At 36.7% G+C, this 20,357-nt stretch overlaps 1 protein-coding gene across 1 annotated transcript in view; it reads right to left on the reverse strand.

Moving 5' to 3' along the window:
- The window catches only part of CNTN5 (contactin 5), a 310,996-nt gene that overhangs the window by 6,229 nt on the left and 284,410 nt on the right, over positions 1-20,357 (reverse strand). Inside the window, exons 16-18 of the mRNA XM_030449461.1 lie at positions 17,032-17,102; positions 14,417-14,651; positions 5,624-5,733 (exon numbers count right to left, since the gene is read on the reverse strand). Of these exons, the coding sequence (XP_030305321.1) occupies positions 5,624-5,733; positions 14,417-14,651; positions 17,032-17,102 (416 nt within the window). The remainder of the gene's footprint in view (positions 1-5,623; positions 5,734-14,416; positions 14,652-17,031; positions 17,103-20,357) is intronic.

The following is a 20,357-nucleotide window of genomic DNA, read 5'->3' on the forward strand; positions in this document are numbered from 1 at the left end:
CAAAAACAAAAACCTACAACAAAACCAAAACAAACAAAAAAACCCACTAGAAAGACCTGGCTGCAAAAATACACATTTGAGGGCAAATCTTCCCTTGAGTATAGTGGTTCTGTCAGCTTTAATTGAGTTTGGACCACCTCAAACTCTACTCTTTAATTTGTAAAATTTATTTAAATATAATCTTGTGTGCCTACATTATCTCATGTTAAAATGCTGTTGCTATAATTCTTAGGTTAACTGTAGTTCAGATAGTAAATCTAGCGGTAGTCACCACTTGTTGAAGTAGTTGTAATTTCATGAGGATATTTTCCTAGCTAAATTCTTGACCAACCCAGTTGCTATCTGAAGTCACACCTAGTCAGACCTTTCTCGGAAAGAAAGGAGAATCAGCAACCATTTATTCAAACATTAGGTCTGAACCTTCAGTGTTTATTATTTCTTGGGATGTCGCATCCCTTTCACTTTACCTGCAATGCATCTTTATAAACTTGACACTGCAGTGATGACAGCCACATATTATTTAATCAATGTACCAACAGGTAGTGAGAGGCAGCATATGCCCTGGAGGCCCTCCCATCCAGCTAGTGAATCAGCTTATCTGCTGAGGATCCAGCAGTGAAATGGTCAGAAAGGAAAAGGGGCTTTCCCCAAGCTTAACAAGATGCATACAAGATGGACAATAGCAGGGTTGGTGTAAGGGACTGGATGGAGGAACTCCCTCCACTGGGCCCTTGGACCCTCCTTGACTGGTCTGCAGGGGGGGGAGCTGTGACAAGTCACCTTTGCAAACCTTGAATAAAGAAGTGGGTGGAGGTCTGCTCCAGCTGTTCAATCTGATGTGTCTCAGCCACACTTACTGAGTGAAACAGGCCCACAAAACCAGGGGCTGCATTGGTGGGCTTGGGAAGTTTCACTGATACCAGCCGTCCCCCATTGGCTGGCTCAATGTTGGGTCCAGGACTGGTGATTTTCTATTACCTATCTCTCTCTCTCTTAACTTTTCTTCCCTTACTCTCTCACTTTATCTTTCTCTTTCCTAAAACTATTAAGTAACCACAAGTTTTTCCCAGGTTATCCAGCGCATTAACATACCTGTATTGCAATATTTTGTGATCTAAATTAGATTATTTTGCTCCAAAATAACTTTACCTGTTAAAGCAATTAAATTGCTATTTTGTTTGTAGAGAAACAGACCTTGAGTGTCGTTTCACCTTCATCTGATCAAGGGTTATTCAGACAGATAATGAGGGGTCCATCATTGTTGGCTGCCCTCAAAGGCTAATTTCTCCCTCAAAGGGAAAATCTGGTCTGGGAAAGGGAATTTCCTTTGCCTGTTGTTTGTGTTGGGTCATGGGATGTGACAGGTGGAAATCCAAAAGTTGGGTAATCCTGGTTCTAGAAATCCAGGAAAAAATTATAAATAGCCCAGTAGGTCTCATTGTAGTATTTTACTCACAGGGCACACCACATCTCATGATTGCAATGTACAAGAGAGTTTTTGCACCAAAGATTTTGTTTCCAGTATAAAGAAGTTGTGAAAAACTGATTTTCCAAATATTAGTGTTAGGATTACACAGACATTAAAACCTGATGAGTGTGGAAGAAAGCTAGGAACATAACTTAGCCCTTTTGATACGTTGATGTGCTTATAAATAATCACCGTCACTGCTTATGTGGCAGTTATATTTTATTTGCACATTCTAAGTCTTCAAAAATAACTGTGGCATATTCCCTATCAGTTCTACTGCATCACACAACAAAGGTGTTCTCCCTTGGCACAAATGTATTCTTGCAGGAATTAATATACTCTATCAAGAACCAAAAGCATGAAATGCAATTTAGCAGTGCTTCTGTTTCAGTTTCTCCTGTACTACTTCAAAGCCACTGAGTGTTTGGTTCCTGCTTTTAAAATTTCCCTTAAAGTTTTGCCAGGTGAGTTTGGACTTTGATCTCAAAATATGCTTTTCTCTTTCTTAATGAACATATCCATTTGTTGATGACCAAATGATCTCAAGGAAAAACCAATTCCCCCTTTTTCTGTCTTGCTGTACCAGACTGTGGTAGACAGACCTGTATATTCTTTCTAAACTACTTAAGGTATATTTCCCTAAATTAAAAACCACAGAACATTACAGTACATTATAGAGACAACTTTCTATTCTGCTATGAAAACAGAAAAAATACATCCGAGAAACATCCAAAAATTCATGAATATTTATCTTTGAAAAGACAGAATATGACATAAACAAGTTATTACATTAAGTAATCCTCTCTGAAAATAGCATTAAATATTTTCTATTTTTATACTTTTTTTTTTTGGTGCAAGCTGATCTTTTGATTAGGTTATTCAAGCTCCTATCCCTCAGGTGAATTCCAGTAAAAAAGGTGTGAGTTTGTGAACTATACTTAAGTGTTAGACTTGGTTTTCTGGAAAAGAAAAAAAATCTTTTACTAGCCAGTGATTCTTTTCTTTTCCATTCCCCACCAGTGATGAGTGACAAAGAAAATAGTGCCTAGTGTTGAAGTAGATTTTATAACCTTCTGGTTATGGATTCTAAACAATAAGTATGAACCACACACTATATTTTTCTACCATGCTGACAAAGTTTTTAAGCTACCTCTACTTTATCAGAGTGTAGCTGACATATATTTAGCAAGGTCAGGCAGACAGCTGACAAATCTGTACTGAAGTCAGGTATAATATGTGCTTTGGAAAATGCAAATGAGTACAGCAAACATAGCATAAAGCTCATGTGACATAACACTTAACACTGCCTTTCAGGGATGACAATGTGAAATTGGACAAGTTACTTTGCCTTTCATTACTCCTTAGTACAAAGTGCAAACAGGGCTCGAGTGAAAGTGGGTCACTGCAAACTTGCCCATATATAGTAAATATTCTGTCACTTCTGTTGATTAGAGCCCAAGCATAAAAACATCCCCCCTTTTATAGTGCTGTTGCTAAAAGGCCAGGAACTGTGAAGACTGTGTAGGTCGTTGTCACTGCTGCTGTAACCACAGGCAGAATACAAATTGAGACATGAAAATGGGCTGGCTAGTCAGATTATTTTGCATTCAATTTGAACTGAAGGCAACATTTTACTTGTGGTCAACATATTCTGCATTCATCTTTTTATCAAAGTCACTGGATTTCTGTATATTACCTGCTTGCTGTTTGTGGGCTATGGGAGTGTTATAGTTGTATGGCAGTGCCATGTTCTGCACTGTACTTCATATGATAAAATTTTCAAAATAATTTTGAAAATTAAATGGTGTTCACAGAAGCTGAAGAAAGTGAATCATATGGATAGCATAAAGCTGACCCGTACCTTCAGGGATTTTTTTTGGAGGGAAGGAAGTTTAGCCCCAGTGTCTTGCTCTACATGGTCTTTCTTTTTTGCACTGGGGTGGTGCTCTGGAGAGAAATGCCATTATGTTAGCAAACTTGGGCTGATATGTACAGGTCCTGTAAGTCCTTATCCCCCTTTTTTTCAAATACTTCCTCAAAATGGAACTGAAAAATCTAGCAATACCATGTGTGGATTGTTTTCTTCCCTGCTGAATCATGCAGGACAGCAGCATTTACTCCTCTGTTATGAAGATAAGGCTTTTCTGATCATACTTCTTCCTGGGAATAAGGACAGAAGAGAGCAAACTATTCCCTGAAATATTCACCTGTCAGAAAGAGGGCAGAGAAATTCTGGCTAAATGCACAGAGAGGGAAAAATCAGGGACTTGGAAAAAAAATCACCCTCCTCTCCCCAGCTAAAAGTAGTACCTTAGAAGGCTCCTCCAAAAATGAGGCAGAAAGGACCATTTAAGTATTTTCATGTTTCATTTTTTTCGTTCTGCGAACTACAGGTCTCTGTCTTGAACTATCTACTCTGTAATCTTCAGACTAGAATCCTAAAATTGGTGTACAGCACAATGAGGGGCCAAATCATTATTAAGACATAATGTGAATAACCCCTGCTGTATCAGTAACAACTTCCTAATTCTTTCCTAAGACATTCATGAAAGAAGTAGAGCAGGTGAGTGTTACAGTGAGCAGTTGGACTCAGGCTGTGCTGAACTCTGAGTCTTCAGAACACTTCAAACACTTTTTTGCCTTCAAACACTTTTTAAGGCAGGAAGACCACCTCTGAGACAGACAGATCCTACTGTCCTACCTGAAACAGCCACCTATCACTGGGATAGATCTGTACATCTAAAGGAAGTGTTTTGTGAGAAGCACGTAAATGCAAAACACATTCAAGTTGTAAAAGAATAAGCTTCTGGAGAAACGATGTTCACTTTTAGAAAGCAAACCTATTTTTTATTTTAAAAAGAAGAAAAAGTTACCAGAACATTTTGAGAATCAATATGATCGATGGAATGAGGATAATAGTAAAAATATGAGGTGCAATTTAAAAGCCATCAAGATAACTGAGATTAACAAAACAGCCCCTTTCTAAAGAGAAAAAGACAGGGTGCAGTAAGTAAGTTATTTCAGAGAATAAGAAACTGAACTGGAAATTGAAGTGAAAGGTTAGCAGCAAGTGGAACACTTCAACATAGAGTTATAGCATTTGCAAGGTGAATATCAACTCTATCAGGTACATCTTTGTTATCCCTATATAGCAGTTCTAAACATAAAATAGATACCACTTTTGCTGCATGAAGCAAGCCACATGCAAAGAGGTAAAAACATATTTAATATAAGGAAGAAGTGTGGACGAAGCACAAGAAAGACTGCAGCATTCAGCATGGAGACGTATATGGGAAAGAGATGTGGACATATGAGAGAGCTAAAGGGGACACATCATGGTCACAGTGAACTGCACTGGAGAGCATGACATGAATGTCTTAGGTATCAAGAAGCTACAGCAAATCAGGTAAAAAAATACTAACTGGCTGAGTCTAAGATGTGGGGTAAGTATGTTGCACTGGTCATCCAGCTTGAGGCAGTGCTGGGGAGCATGGTGGCTGTGGTGCTGCCTAAACATCTATATTTCCTTTCTAAGGCCATCAGGTCTGATCCATTCCTGGAGTTTTGGATTGTAAACTGTATCCAAAGCTACAACTGGATCCAAAAATGCAAGTAAGTGTGTTGCCAGAGCTTGTTCTTTTTACTAAATGAGATAGGGCTGTCTCCAAGCAGAGCTTTATATGTGGTGGGTGCAGCTGCTGCTTCCCTCCTAAGACCCCACCTTTTGCAGTCTGCCCAGCAGATGTCCCCTGGCCACTGTGGGATGAGGGCACAGGGACAGCAGAGGCTCCTTCCTTCTCTGTGCTCATTGCTCTCAGTAAGTAACAGGTTTGAACTGGTCACTCAGAGCTGGAAAGAGTCGATACCTCATCTTCCACAGCCTGTGAAAGAGGCATGCTGGATCATTTGCAGTTCTTTCAGCTCTTTTTGAAGTGTCAAAAAGATGTCATAAGAACTGGCGCTGAACAGTTTTCAAGAACAAATAAATAAAGATGTGCTGGTACTACAGCTGTGGCCGTTGTTCTACACCTAGTCATATATATGCTAAAACAAGCATAATTTCTATTGAAGTTTCACTATTGCACATGTTAGGAGAATGCAATGCTAGCAAACTCATTATGCTAGCTATTTCATTATGATATTCTGTGTTCATACCTCAAATCCCTGTGGTCTTCCTAGACTCTCTTTAATATGTTTCCACGCAACAAGAATCTCTGATACAGACAAACTCGTAGCTTTGACATCGATGGGAGCAGCAGTGGGTTCTGTATTAAGAAAAATAGAAATAATAAACCTCCACTGTAATAACTTGTATTTATAAAAAACAGTCCATTTGAAACTGTCATTTGCTTCTTTTATTCTACTTTAATACTCACAAGAAGGTTTGACATTTCAGGGAACATGAAAAATTGAACAAGATGAAGAGATTTTTATTGTTGTGTTCCTTTATTTGTGTCATGCTACATCAATATCTCATCACTGATGATGGGATCAGCAAACTGTGACAGAATTGCATTTATGATTTTAAAAAAATCTTTAATACTTGTAAATGTTGTCCCTCTATCCACACAGAGCTTTCATACACCTTGATCAGCCTCACTTCAGCACTTACTGGAGCATCCATGCTATTCCTGGCTTTTTAGTGCCATGCTGTCAGGTCAGGATGAGTGATACCTTGCTGGGATGCTCAGTCAGTCCTGCCCTAGGGTTATATCGAGTAAGAAGTGATACCCAGGGCTGTAGTGAAATGCTACATAAAAGTAATTTGTAGGACTATGCTATGTCCTTGAAGTCACAGGCACCAGTATTTGGGGTGTGCAATCATCTCTCTGTTGTGAAGCAGTTACTGTTTTGACCCTGGGATGCATATGTTTCTAAAGAAGGCACTAAAACCTAGGATTTGTCCCTCTGATTACCTGTGCTGATCATTGGCACTATGTCTGCAATTCTTGCCCCAGGCTTTTCATAGGACCTCCTGAAGTCCTGACCTCCTGGTAAACTGGAGGTAAGGACACTTTGTGCCCTTCAGCCAAGATGGGTGTCCTTCAGAACTGCTGGGTATTGCATGCTAGAGGCTTAGGGCTGCAAGGATGCTTTACATATCACACCTGCCCAACAATGTTGCAACAGGAAAATTTTTATTTGTGCTTTCATGCTACTGAACACTTCACAGAGGTCTAACTTCTTTTGGTAGTTGGGAATTCACAGGCTACAACAGGCATTTGAGCATATGACCAGTTTGGATCACCAGTTAATGACTGGGAGAGAAGATAGTCCAAAATTGTCACATATCAAACTGAGACATGAGTTAAAGAAATATTTTGCTTTATTACCTAGATATTACTGAAAATTTGCTTAAGACAAAGCAACAACAGTGAAGCACACAGTAGTGGCATTTCTCCACCATTCTAGTGTAGTTCATTTGCTAAATAAAAAGTTGAATTCATTTTTGCCTGCAGTTGCAGAGCCTGTGATTTCTTCCTTGGCCTAATGTCCCTTATTATATTTCTAATGCGTGGATCTTCCTTTGAAGGGCAGACACAGGTCTTGGCTTTTACCTTAGAAGGAGGCACAGCAAAGAGCTTTCTAAAAAATATTTTTGGGGGCTCATTTAATGGGGCTACTGAAAAGGACTTTTCTCATGGAACAGGCTGAGTTGAAACGATGTATTTTTCTCAGTGATCAAACTGCCTTACTAAAATGCTTAATATCAGTCTCAATTCATTAGGTACCCTACTTTCTCTGATCATATTGGAGGCATTTTCTGGCACTGCTTGCTACCTTACACTTTTTCTCTGACATTGCTTGTATGAATTTTTCATCCTTTTTGATTTCAGACTTTTAATGTTTGCAGCTATTTTTGATCTTCTATTTTATTTACTTCTAAAGAAAAGAAGCATTTCTGAATGTGATGCAAAATGGTGTTCACCAACAATAAGCTTTAATAAGTGTAAAATATATATGGAGCTTCAGGTGACAAAGAATAAAAAAAAATATCTCCAGAAAAAAGTGAAACAATCTTTTGAATACAATACTGAAAGAATTGTGCTATACAGAAATATATTCTTCTTAATATGATTTTCTGTTCAATAGTTACACTCTGCTTTCTATTCTATGTACTACTGAGATTTGTGTAGCAAAAACTCTTTTCTATTTTTCTGTATTATTGAAGCAATTACCTCATTGTCAAAAAAAGACTGTAGAGGGATAAATAATTTGAGATGAACACAAAATTTTGGTTGTCAGCCTTTACATTTTCTGTGAGTGTAGGAATGATTTCCTCTTCATAGCTTTCACTAGGGGTGGTTTATGTAGTGCTCAGAATAGAAACAGAATATTTTCATATATATTTAAAATTTGTTTTCAGCAAATGAAGTAGATGTAGTTTGCATATTTTTATGTGAAGAAAATACATTTCTTACATATCTAGAAGCTATTCAATGCAGTTTTGCTGATATTGGACTTTGAGAATATAAGTTTTCAGCAAAAGTAGTTATGTGTTTAGAAATAAGGTATATTATGTCTGTCTGAAAGTTTATGGAGAATAAATTTTTATTGCTTCAGATAAGAGAAGGACCATATAATATATGGTGATATAATACAGTTTGTGGTTCACTCTAATATCACGCTTTATTCTGTGCATCTAAAACTAATGATAAGTTCGACAGGTTCATTAGGTTTTTCTATAATGGTCACTGATGTTATAATCACATTATTTTGTTAATATCTTGGCACTATATGATACCTCTTGCTGTCTGACTGAGGTCATACTGATTGAAAAAACAAAGGGGGGGCAGCATTTTTAATGGTCCCTTTAACATTCCCTGACTGAATTACAGATGCAGCACAGCAAGTTCTCCAGTGGCTGCATCCACTGTCCACATAACACTGTCCATGTGCTGCAATCACAGTTGAAGGAAACGTGTTCAGTCTCAGATCAATCTCTCTGACAATAGTTAATCAGGACACTAATTTCATTGACTTGATGTTCAATTATCAGATTGAATCCTGAATTTTGATACTGGTAAATAAGAAAAATAAGACTCACAATGTTATCCTTGTTTATGGCTATAAAATTATCTGTTTTTATGAACATTCACCCTTAAAGATATCCATATGATCTATCTTAAAAACCAATTCCAAGTATTTGTTCATGTTTATGATGCTTACTGTGCTGTGGCTCAAATCCTCAGTCAGAAGTCCTCATCCAGTCACTTAATACCCTATTCACTTCTCATTTTGACTCCAGAAAAGATTTTTACACACTTTGGTAGTTCAAAATCTGAGCTCTTATTTGAAATTAAGAACGTCAGTTTGGGTAATTGCATTATGAATCCAGACTGTTTCGCATAGTTGAGATTTTGGGACTTAAGCCAGGACTCATGACTGGGATAATTCCTTTCTGTGGGAAAATCCACAGAAGAAATGAATCAGGAGGAAAATCCTGAGGAGTTTTCCCTCTTCTGTAAACCTGTAGGTAAAGAAAATTTGCTCATGGCATACATCCTCCTGCAGATCTCCCTTCTCCAGGGCATAATCTGGATCTGTTACACAGTGGATTGTCACATGGAAATCAGGAGCAGAAGGTTTCACCAACCTGTTATGTACACATGGTTAGCTCATCTTGGTGTGTGAGTAGAAGCTGGACAAGTGGACTGAAAAAATTCAGGCTTTGTTAGATTGAAAGTTCAGAGATGCATTGCTAACTTCATGAATATAAATAGTTCATTTCCACAAAGTGATCTGGCAGCCACTTATCCTCAGCATGCAGCATGTGAGGAGGGGATGTGCCTATTATATTAATTGCACATTTAACTTCTCATGGGGGTTAGTGTCATTAATCAAAGGAATGTTTAGTAAACTCCTATATGTCAGGACTGTGATTTTGTTCTTTAAAAAATTAGTGGAGACAGCTCTCACTGAACTTCTAGAGAATCTAATCCAGATGAATCAGCTGGCAGAAGCAGTAAATGTCACTCTGGTTTACATCTAATAAGCCAGTTTATTAACTTGCAGGTTCACCTAAAGCCCAAATACCTTATAAAATGAAGCACAGAACTTCAGGAATATAAGATTTTAATTAAAAACATGGAGGCTGTATTTAAAAGTATGTAATTGCATATTGTGTCCTCTAAATTAAAAGGGCAATTTATTTACTTGTTTAAAGAATGGTTCAGGGTGAAAAGCAAATGGAGATGGGCCTAACCAGAACAATCTTTCACTCAGCAGTGTCTTGGTTAAGGTCATAACATCCACTAGCTTTCCTGATGAAAAACTTTTTAAAGCTATATGAAAGAACAAAAGATGTCTCATCATTATCCTTTACCTTTAAAAACTCTTCACCACCCCTAGTAAAAGACCTGATTTGCAGACTGTATGTTATTTGAACTCAGCCTTTTTTTACCAGGACAAAAGAAACAATCTCTACTAGTTTCTACTAATTTCCTGGTGATCCTGTTAGTCCTTTGAACTTGTATCATCTTCAGTTCTTTGTTGAGAATGAGAAGCCAAACTGCAGATTTTAGCAAAGCTTCGGTACAGTTTGATCAGCATGATGCCCTGATACAAATTAAAACATTTGAGTCTTTCTTGTGGGTAGGTTCTAGCCATTAGGGTCTTATTTTGTAATGGACTGGTTACATAAGTACACAAGTACATAAGGACTGTTATTTAGTAAATCCTATTATTTAGTGAAAACGTATTCCAGTTTTAACTGTTATGATCAGCTTTTCTATAATGTCTTAATTATGCATCAAACAAAACTATAGTGCCATTTTTCCTCCTCAGTTAGTCAGTACTGGATAAAGTATTTGCTAACTATCTCAGCCAGAACACAAGGTTCTTAGTCAGATTTACTATCCAAACCACTCGGAGCAGCTAAATTCTCTCATAAATAACAGTGTCCTTTAATATTTATCTAAAATTAGAAAGGTCTTTGTCCACATCCAAATTTATCAGAACTATCAGTAAAAGGCCTCTAGTTTGACTCCCAGTTTCTTTAATAGCTCTTTTCAGAAATGACATAGAACCCAAGGTTATTCTGCTTTATCTAAACACTATGTTTGTATTTCCTGGTATGTTGTTGTGTAACATATGTAGCTCAAACTTTGTCTTGTCATGCTTGCTAAGCCATGCTTGCTTGGCTACCTGGCCATCACACTTATCAGAAGTGTGATGAAGTGTAAGAAGAAACTTCTTTCAACCATACCTTTACACTGTATGTAAAGGTACATACAGTGTATGTACCTTTTACACTGTTTACAGTGTAAACGTTTTACACTGTTACGTTTTCTTCTCACAGTGATATTTTTGATTTTCTGAGTTTATGCTTTCCAGTGACTTAAAAGCACAAACGCAGATTCCATGTGATTTCAGTGACACTGAAAGCTGTATCAGTAGTTCAGGCATTCTTAGCCCCTCATTATTTAAGTGGAACTCAGTCATCAAGAAAAAACTAGAAAGAACATAGGGAAGTTAAAACAACTAGAGCTTAATACTGCTTTTGTTCAGAATTTTCAATATCATGTGCATTTGCAGTTTTTATTCTCTATGAGTCCAAATAGTCTGTGGCTGCACTGAAGTTCAGTGCTTTGTTTCAGCATGATCTAGTATGAATTTGATACCATTATTTTCCTGGTGGAAAGTACAGTTAGAAGATTTCTCTCTGCTCTGTGTTGCTTTTCATCATCAGTCCTGCACATTGCAACCTTCATTCTGGCAGACAGCCTAGCTTGCTAGGCTTCTTCACTTTTTAAAGTACTCCTTTAAAAAGGTTTAGGCTTATCTTTCCCTGGTGCTGGAGCATGTCTATTGTGTCCTTCTGTTCTGCCTTCTTATTGAAGACAATTGTGTACCTTTTTTTCTACCCTGCATCTTCTGTGTAATAGCCTCAATCCCTCTTTAGAACTGGTCCCTGACTCTCATAATCTCTTTTACTTCACTAGAGCATCTGACCTCTTTCTGTTTCTTCTTCTCTCCTTGATTGTTTGCTTTCTTCCTTTTCTAAGGTCCACAGGAAAGACTCCTCCTTCAAGCTTTTCTACTGCACTAAGCCATCTTTTCCAGGGTCACATTTGCTTTTTTTTCCCTTTTCTCCTGGGTTATCCAGCTACTTTTGTACAACCTCTTAATATGCTTCTCCATTATATTCTCTACTGCTCCATTATATTCATTGGCATCCTTAGGTCCTGGATATTTTCTCCCTTGGGATGTATCCTGTTGATATTTCCTATGAAATCAAAAGGCCAAAGAAGGAGAAGAAATGTCTTAAAACATTTATAACCATTCAAGTGTTTTCCCGTCTTCAATTTCAGGTCATCACCACTGGTTCCTCAGCAACCATTGGTATCATACTAGCTTCTAGATACCTTACTTAGAAATAAAAGAATTAGCTACTCCAGGTACTTATGAAAAAGTGTGCTGTTTTGCTTGTGTTTGCTGAGATTCTTTACTCACTGAAAGGTCATCTTTTAAGCCTTTTGCCTCAGCCAGAGACACTTTTTTCAAGCACAGGTCAGGCAGTTGTGTTCCCAGAAAATCTTACTCAGTACCACTTGCCAAGCTGCTTGCCTCGGCGCAGCTCCCAGCCACCCCAAATGGCATTTCAATGAAAATCAAAGTGTTCATATTATGTGGTGAAAGTCATTCGGAAGAAGTGCATTCATTCTTAGTAAACAAGAAATGTCTTCATTACCAGAACCTGTCCTCTGCAAACTTGTTTGTTTTGTTTTGTGTTTTTGTTTTTTTTTGGTTGTTTGGTTGTTCTTTTTTCTTTTCTTTTTTTTTCTCCACATGTGTGTAGAAGAGGCACCAAGATTTAGACTTCCCTAGACAAATGTATTATGCCAGTAAACAGCTGTAGGAACCTTTTAATACATGATACAAAGTTTTCTCTAACTTTCAAAAATTTTATCCAATGCCTTTATTCTAGATATTTGAAGAGCAGTGATTTGAATGTGTAATGAAAATCAGGAAGCTAAAGGTTTGCTGGATCAGCCCTAGGACAATCCAGATATTAAACTTTGTTTAAACTTTGTTTAATATCACCTCTTCATTTTAAATACCTGAGAAAGTGTACCTTCAGTCATTTAGCTCCTGAATTATGGAAGTCCATTTCTCTTTCAAAACCAATTGCCCCTTTTTTATAGCAAACTGAAATATCCATTGTCTTCAGTCTCTATATTACTTAGGACTAAGCTGTAATAAACTGTTTCATTCCTTTATGTTTTCAGGATATCCCTTAGGGTTATTCTGGAGAAAAGCTTTTCATAAATTATTTTGCACTGTTTTGCCACAGGATCCCATATTTTTTTCCTCAGATATGACTCCTATGAATCATTTAATACCATAGAATTCTTCTTACTAAAAGAAGCCCATGAAGACTGAATTAACAAAGCTATAATGGGTGGGTACTTTCAAGTAACAATTATAATTAGACAAGAGTCTAATTCAAGAGTCTCTGGGAGCACAGAGAGGAAGTTAATTTTATATAATTATTTTCAGATCACTTGTGAAGTTTACATTTTAGAAGAAATGTTAGAAAACTTGATTTATATATTACTGATTATTCCATTTCCAGTCTTGTCCAAATAAAAAGCAAAGGACTGCTTACTAGGATTCACCATTCAGCTTTTGTTCAAATGGCCTCTGCTATTTAAATAAATAAATTAAAAACCATCAAGGTTTTATCACCCTTTCCTTGGGAAACACTATTTTTGTTGAACCTTCTGATTACAGCATGAAATTGTTAAATAACAAAACCCATTACCATCGATCTCATAGTATCATTTTCCATTTGAGGAGCAGCCAAGTTAACTGTAAAAGTGTCCAAGCTGTACTAAAAATTTTTGTATTGTAAAATGTAATTGGTTTTATAACAATATGAATACACGGCAATACTGATCCAAACAGTAGAATATAAACAAATTACTGGAACTGTTTTTAGCAAAAACAGCATTTCCAGTTTCTGTGTTTACTATAAGAGAATAATAGTAGGTAATCTTTGCTACATCATTGTTCCAAAATGACACATTCATGTGGGCTAATATGGAATAGCTTTTAACATTTTCCAGCTTCATATGAAATACTGTTATGTGCAGACATTTTTTTACAGATAGAATGAAATTCCTCCCATCTTTACTAGGACTGTACTTATTCTTTTCCCTTAAAATGAGACAGTGGGATAACTCAAAGATAGTGTAGTAAAAGAAGAACTGAAGCATATGACTTCAAGTAATGGAGTTCTAAATATTCCTGTGATAACATTTATTTACCTTCTGAGTGTAAGGCAATTTCCTTAGACTGGCTGCTGTGTACATACCAACTTTTTGTAATAGTAGCAGTTAGGCTTTTTTTACCCCCACAAAATACTCTTGAGAGTTTCAAGAAATACTTTTTTTTGTTCTTCTGAACTGTTCCTATAATTCACTTTGAATATTTGGACATTCAGATATTTTATACTAATATAGTAAAAAAGAGAGAAAATAGTGGGAAAAAAATAAGAACAAAATTGCATTCTGTGCACTTTTATTATCATTTAACTGGAAAACAAACATTCTTAACTATATTTATTTAGTCTTTGAGTTGTGATCTGATTTCTCCATCGATAAAAGTATCATGAAATATTACAAAATATCATCCTTTCTTTGCTCATTGTTAGAACAGCACAGTTTAAAGTTAAGACTAAAGATTTCATATTAGGGATGAACCTTCGTTGGAAGAAATTGGGTTTCTTTTTGGTTAGGACTGATGTGACTTGAAGTCTGTTCCTAAATTTTTTGGGTAACCTTGGCAAATCAGTTTACCTCCTTCTCTGCCAAACATGGTTAATATTTCTTCTGCAAATGATTTTTAAATTTATGACCAAAAAGGTGTGACATAATAGAACACAATAAATAAAAATAACTCGATGTAGTTTATAATATACAATTAACTTCCTGGTTAACTGACCTCCTTCAGCTGAGCAGATGACCACAATAGGGCTGAAGGGACCATCTCCTTTGTTGTTGTAAACACCAACTTTAACCTCAAAAGGAGTCAGAGGTGGCACACTTTCATCTCTGTAGATGAACTTTGAGGCATCTGAAGATGTCACCATTTTTTCCTTCCAGCCACGTGTTCCATTTGGTCTGAAGGCTACAATATATCCAAATCCTTCACCATTCTGAAACTCTTCTGACACTGGCTAAAAAAAAATAACGTAATGATCAGATGTAGTTTTACTAATTTAGAAAGCAATCACTTAGTGGCTGACCACAATCTGGCTGCTTGTGTGGGTCATCCCTTACAGTTGCATCACAGGGTTTTACTTCTCATGCCTGGGACATGTAGACACAATTTCTTCTGAGGAGGAATCTTTTGAGAGAGTTTCTCTTCCTAATCACCATAGTTAGGTCACTTTTCTAGGGCTGAAAAAAAGCTCTTGGCCTCAGAAATACTTTTTCTTCTATTTCTCCCACTTTGTGGTTAATGCTTTAGCCAGTGGTCTGGGATAACCTCTTCAAATGGCCTTTTTAAAAATATAGAGCAACATATTGTTAAGGGCTCCTAAAATATGATGTGAATGAGACTCACTACAGTGAGCCTCTCTTGGGCTTTAGGTGCCAGCCTAACTAATTTCTGTATCCATGTGGGGTGTCAAGTCTTAGGGATATAAGTCCAGGGTTCAATTTGAGACAGGATGTAATGATCTAACTCTCAGACTGAGTCTTGGTTAAAAAAAAAAAAATTAAAAAAATCCCCTTCTCTATTCTCAGAGGATCTGTGAAATTAGCTACTTAAATTGGGATACATCTGCCATAAGAGTGCAGTCAGCAAAAGGATTTATCTGTTGAGAGGCTGAGCACTGCAAAAGCTAAATCTTACATGTCTGGCTCAAGAAATAGAATTTTTCATGCTAATTTACGGCCCACGATTATTATAAAGTCAATCGGCTAATTTAGGAATTAGGTTATGCATCTATGTCAGCATATTAAACCTATGGGAAATGCTAAAAATAGGGTGTCTAAACTCCCTCTTTTGAAGTGTCCATTCTAGATCTGTAGCTAATGAACACGTGAGTCAGAGCATGGGCACAGAAGGCACCAAATCCTCTCCCCTCCACATTGAAGGTGAATGTCTCATCACCAGGCACCTCACTTGTAGACACCATTTTCAACCCATCCTTCTGAAACTGTGAACTGTGCATCCATGATATTTAAAAAAAAAACAAACTAAAAAAACCATCATGACTGCAAAGGCAAAGGCAGAGTAGACAAAAACAAGACAGAGTTTTTAATCTAATGATTTGAGATGTAAAGGAGGAATTTTGCTTTTCTTTGCAATACTTATGTATTTGGCAAGACAGTCACTATTAAAAAAGCCAGAAATACAAGAAAATTTGGAGAACCGTGGATTTCATCACAGATGCTGAATACATTCTGTGAATTGAAGCTGTGTCTTAATGGTTATCTGCACTCCTTAGCTGTAAGTGCAGAAGCAACAGCTGGATTTTGTGCAAAAAAAGGTCAGGTTTATTTTGGAAGAAAACTTTGACCGTGGACAGAGCAGGAGTTTTAACACACTCCTGTAGTTTCCCACTCAGGTCACCTGGGGAGCACTATAATCACACTTAATATGAATCCTACATACAGATATATAGTTTCGGGAGCTGGGATTAGGCCAGTTAACATCAGATGCAGTTTTATCCACCTGATGTTTTTGTTCGGGATTCATCAAATTCTCTCTCAATGGAAGAGGTGAACCTCTGTCTCACCTCTCTCAGGCAGTTGGTGTCAGAGAAGACAGACAGGCCAACAGAGGATAACAGCTTCAGGTGTCCTAATATTTCCCACTTTGGGCAGCTAGCTGGAAATCTGTGTCTCTAACCATCTCAATCATACCTCAAGTTGGCTAGGCTAGAATGTTTTTCCTTAAACTCCCATGTCTTTATCTGGTGACATTTTCCTTGGGTTTCTATATTTATATTCTGATAATGAATCTAGAAAATCTGAAAACTCCTTGAAAAAACTCTCTGTTCTACTGTGTTACTTGTGCTTAGCAGAGAAAGCAACTCCCACTCCTCCAATAGCCAGTTGTTAAGGTCCTTCATTTGTGCTGCATCTTGCATCACAAATACCTTCTTAAGGTAAAGGTATATTTCTGGTTTCCAGTTTTATATATTTATGAAATATTTTAAAAAACAATTCTTTCTTAATTTAAGTTTTTAAAAAGTTACAGAGCTTTCCTTCTCTTCCTTTAGGTACTGTTTCATCTGGTATAGCATTTACATATCATCCAGAAGAGTCAAATCAACTCTAACAGTAAGTCAGGAAGAAATGACTGATAATTCCCACGTCCTTGGAGGTGCTGCTGGGTGGTTAGATTCATTATAGGTTGTTAGATTCATGATAATGCCCTATGCTCAAACAACATGAAAATGTGGTTTCACTTTGAAACTTCAGAACACGTAAAGAACAGAATATTGTGGTTGGCTTTACTTTAATGGAACCCCAGTACAGTATTCTTGGCTTTGCCCTCAAAGAAGTAAACATGAAACAAAACCTTTAATCAGAAAAGTCCCTTACCTCCCATGCTATTACTAATTCATGTCGCCTTCCACTTCTGCCACCCACGTTAGCTGGAGGTGTCTTTGGAACTGTGAGCAAAAAGGAAAGAGAAAAACCCACAAAACCCAATAATAATAATAGTAATAATTATAATAATAAGAGTAATAACACAGAAAACAAAACAAAATATAATTTCCAAGTTATTGTAGTTTTTCCCATAGTAGTAAGTTGCTGCAGAAGAAAAGAGGGTGTTAAATGAGAATAGAAATAACAAACTAGCACTCTGTTGTAAAGAAAATTTGCTCTGGTTTCATTTCAGAGAATTCCACAGTAGTAAATGCAAACAAAGGAGAAGCTGAAAATTAATAATGGAAGAAAAAGTTGCTTAAGCACTATGTATTTTGCACAATAGTCAGAATTTCAGTATGCAGGTCAGCTAAGGGACAAAACATGAATTATCTTGGTAACATTTCTATTTTAAAATTGATAGCTCAAAATCAAATGCCAGGGACTGGGACATACTTCAGACTTCAGATAAATCTTAGGGCATAAATAATGTTACTCTAGCATTTCCCAGATCACGAGTGACTTCAAAACCATCACTTCTTGTTAATCTATTCTTGTATGCTTTAATAGGGAACCAATTCTGAGAGTAACTATCCTTAAACAACCCTTACAGCGTCTTGTGTGTTGCTGGAAGCAGTACTATGCACAGTTCTTTAAAAACTGAGACTGCTACTACGGCCTTAAAAGCACATATAAGGAGCTCATGAAATTGTTTAAAAGAAATTATAATTGTCAATGTGAGATGGGTCATCATATCTTGTGTACATTCAGAAATCTTAATTGCTCCACAGGAACTGAATGATTTATTTTACTTCGTGCCTTTAATGAAGGCCCTAAAATGACTGTCTTGAATTTATTTACCGTGAGAAGGTAACACTTGCATTTTAATTTTATTCAGTATTTGGTAAGATATAAGCTTTCATTTTTATTCCTTACAGAAGTATTTAGGTAATAGATGGAAATATACTGTTAAGGTTTTATTGCATGCTGTTTAGCTAATTTATTGAGTAACACTGTGTTTTTGAACTACACAAATAAAAATAAAGTTAAATAAATGTATGCAGTCTTTTCTATTTCCCTTATTGATCATTAACAGATTAAGTTCAATGAAAGTGTGTTTTTTACTAGATCCTGGAAGTTAACATAAAATTTCAAAATTCATTTTTGTAGTGTCTACTTGAACCCTAAACTCATCTTAAAGAACCTAAGTCCAGTTCTGGTTTTTTTTACTCATAAATGATGCAAACCCACAAAGTTTATTAATTGCTTTTGATTTATGCTGTCACACTTGAGATAAGAGCCCTTTCATCTGTGGTTTACAGCAACTGATAGGGGAGATTTCCAGTGTGTGAAACATCTGTACAATAAAGGTACATTCATCTGGCAAACATGATGACTTTGACTTTGTCCTGCCAGGCTCCTTCTCCAGAGAAGCAGGACTTTGGGGTGGTTCATCTTATCCAAAGATAACTGTCTAAACAATGGGGAGGACTCCACTGGAGGACTCTACTGACTGGAGACATGAACTAGTTTAAACTAAGATCTAATATTTACATAGAAAAAATTAAAATTTTCCTCTCAGAAGCAGCATTATACAATACTGAATGGTGAGGAGTTTCCCCCTGGCTAAAAAAACCCCAACAAAACAATTCCTCAAGCAATACAAACAAACAAACAAACAAAAAAACAAAAAAGGAAAATTCAGTGCATAGTGATGAGATGAATTCTCTACAGTGAAAAGGTGCAGATGAACAATCATATGCAAGTTAACTACCGTGCAAAAATTCTGATACTCTATCTAATGAAGCACATTTAAACCTTTTTAGCAGCCATTTTTCTCTTGCCTTTCTAGGACAAGCATTTGTTTTAAGTTTGCCTAGGACCAAACCTTTTAGCAGGGCCTGAAGGTGGTACAGTTACAAATATCTATTTCTTTTAGAGCTTTTTATAAATTTCAAGATAAAGAAGTACTTAGAAAATCAGCAAACTCTTCTTAGCTGTGTAAAAGGTACAGGTTGTAGAAAAAGGATTTGTCACCAGCTCAACAGAACTTCCAAGTCTGAGGACCAAAGCAACAACACATCCAGCCATTCAGCATCCAGCAGTTATCTTCTGCTTGGGTTTTTTTGTGTTAGTTTTATTTTTCCTTTATATGTGTGTGTGTGAATGTGTGTGTATGTATACATTTCCTGCAGTCTACATTTGGGAAACAGAAGGATGTGAAGTGAAAACCCTTTCATTGTGTGAAAGGCCAGCCCTCAAATTCTTGCCCTGCCAGGAAAACATTTCACATCTCACCTGTTCAGGAATGGAATGTAAAATGTGCCGGCACCTCAGATGATGCACTGTATTCAAGAACTGGAAAGTAAGGATGCCCCAACTGATCTAAGGACCTGCGTTTTTGTTGTTCTAATTTCTTCTGTATTTTTAACATTTGTAATCTAGCAGGAGGTAGAATTCAGTTCTTCACTGGTAATGTGTCATGTGGAGCTGTGGGACTTGGTCTGAATAGCCCCCAGATCATCACATATAAGACTGAAATATCAAATACTGTGGTGTATATGCCAGAGAACCAATTACTTGGCTCTCTTGTTATGTCCTGTAGCAGCACACACATTTATATTCTTTCTCAATGTATATTGCATAGCAGTTTGAGTCTGCAATATTATGTGTTAGTAGCCTATTTTTTTCTAAATATACACATGCAATTGATGTATGACATATATTCTCTTTTCCTTTGTTTTTTTCCTATGGAAAACCACATTTTCTACAAAGGTTTTAGTAGTCCGGATAATAAGCCTCAAATGTCAGATACAGATACAGCAGGGTATTCATTTTTTCTAGAGCACAAATAGTTATGATAGTAGGAAAAGCTGAAACTTCTTTTATACAGGTCATAAAAAAATTAAACATGACTCTCAGAAAAAAAACCCAAACAGAACAAAGACATTTTAAAATAGGTACCCAGTTTTTCTTTCTTTTTCCTGAGACAGAGGCATATCTAGTTATGCTATGAAGAAATTCTAGCTGAGAATAACGACAACTTAATGGAAAATAAGGACTTATGTAAAATAAATCCTTGTACAGTCTGCTACTAATAGAGTGCATTACCTTGTTACTTCAAAAAATTAAGTTTGCATGCATGAGTAGCAGGTTAAACTTTGATTCTACTCAATTTCTCTCTTCCCATGTTTCCCCATGAATAGCTAATGTAATTGATGCTTTGCCCTTAGGCTTCAAATACCTGACTGCTTTAGTGGAATGCCAGACATGTTTCA

The sequence above is a fragment of the Calypte anna genome, chromosome 1 (genome assembly GCF_003957555.1).
Source record: "Calypte anna isolate BGI_N300 chromosome 1, bCalAnn1_v1.p, whole genome shotgun sequence".
Taxonomy (NCBI): Eukaryota; Metazoa; Chordata; class Aves; order Apodiformes; family Trochilidae; genus Calypte; species Calypte anna.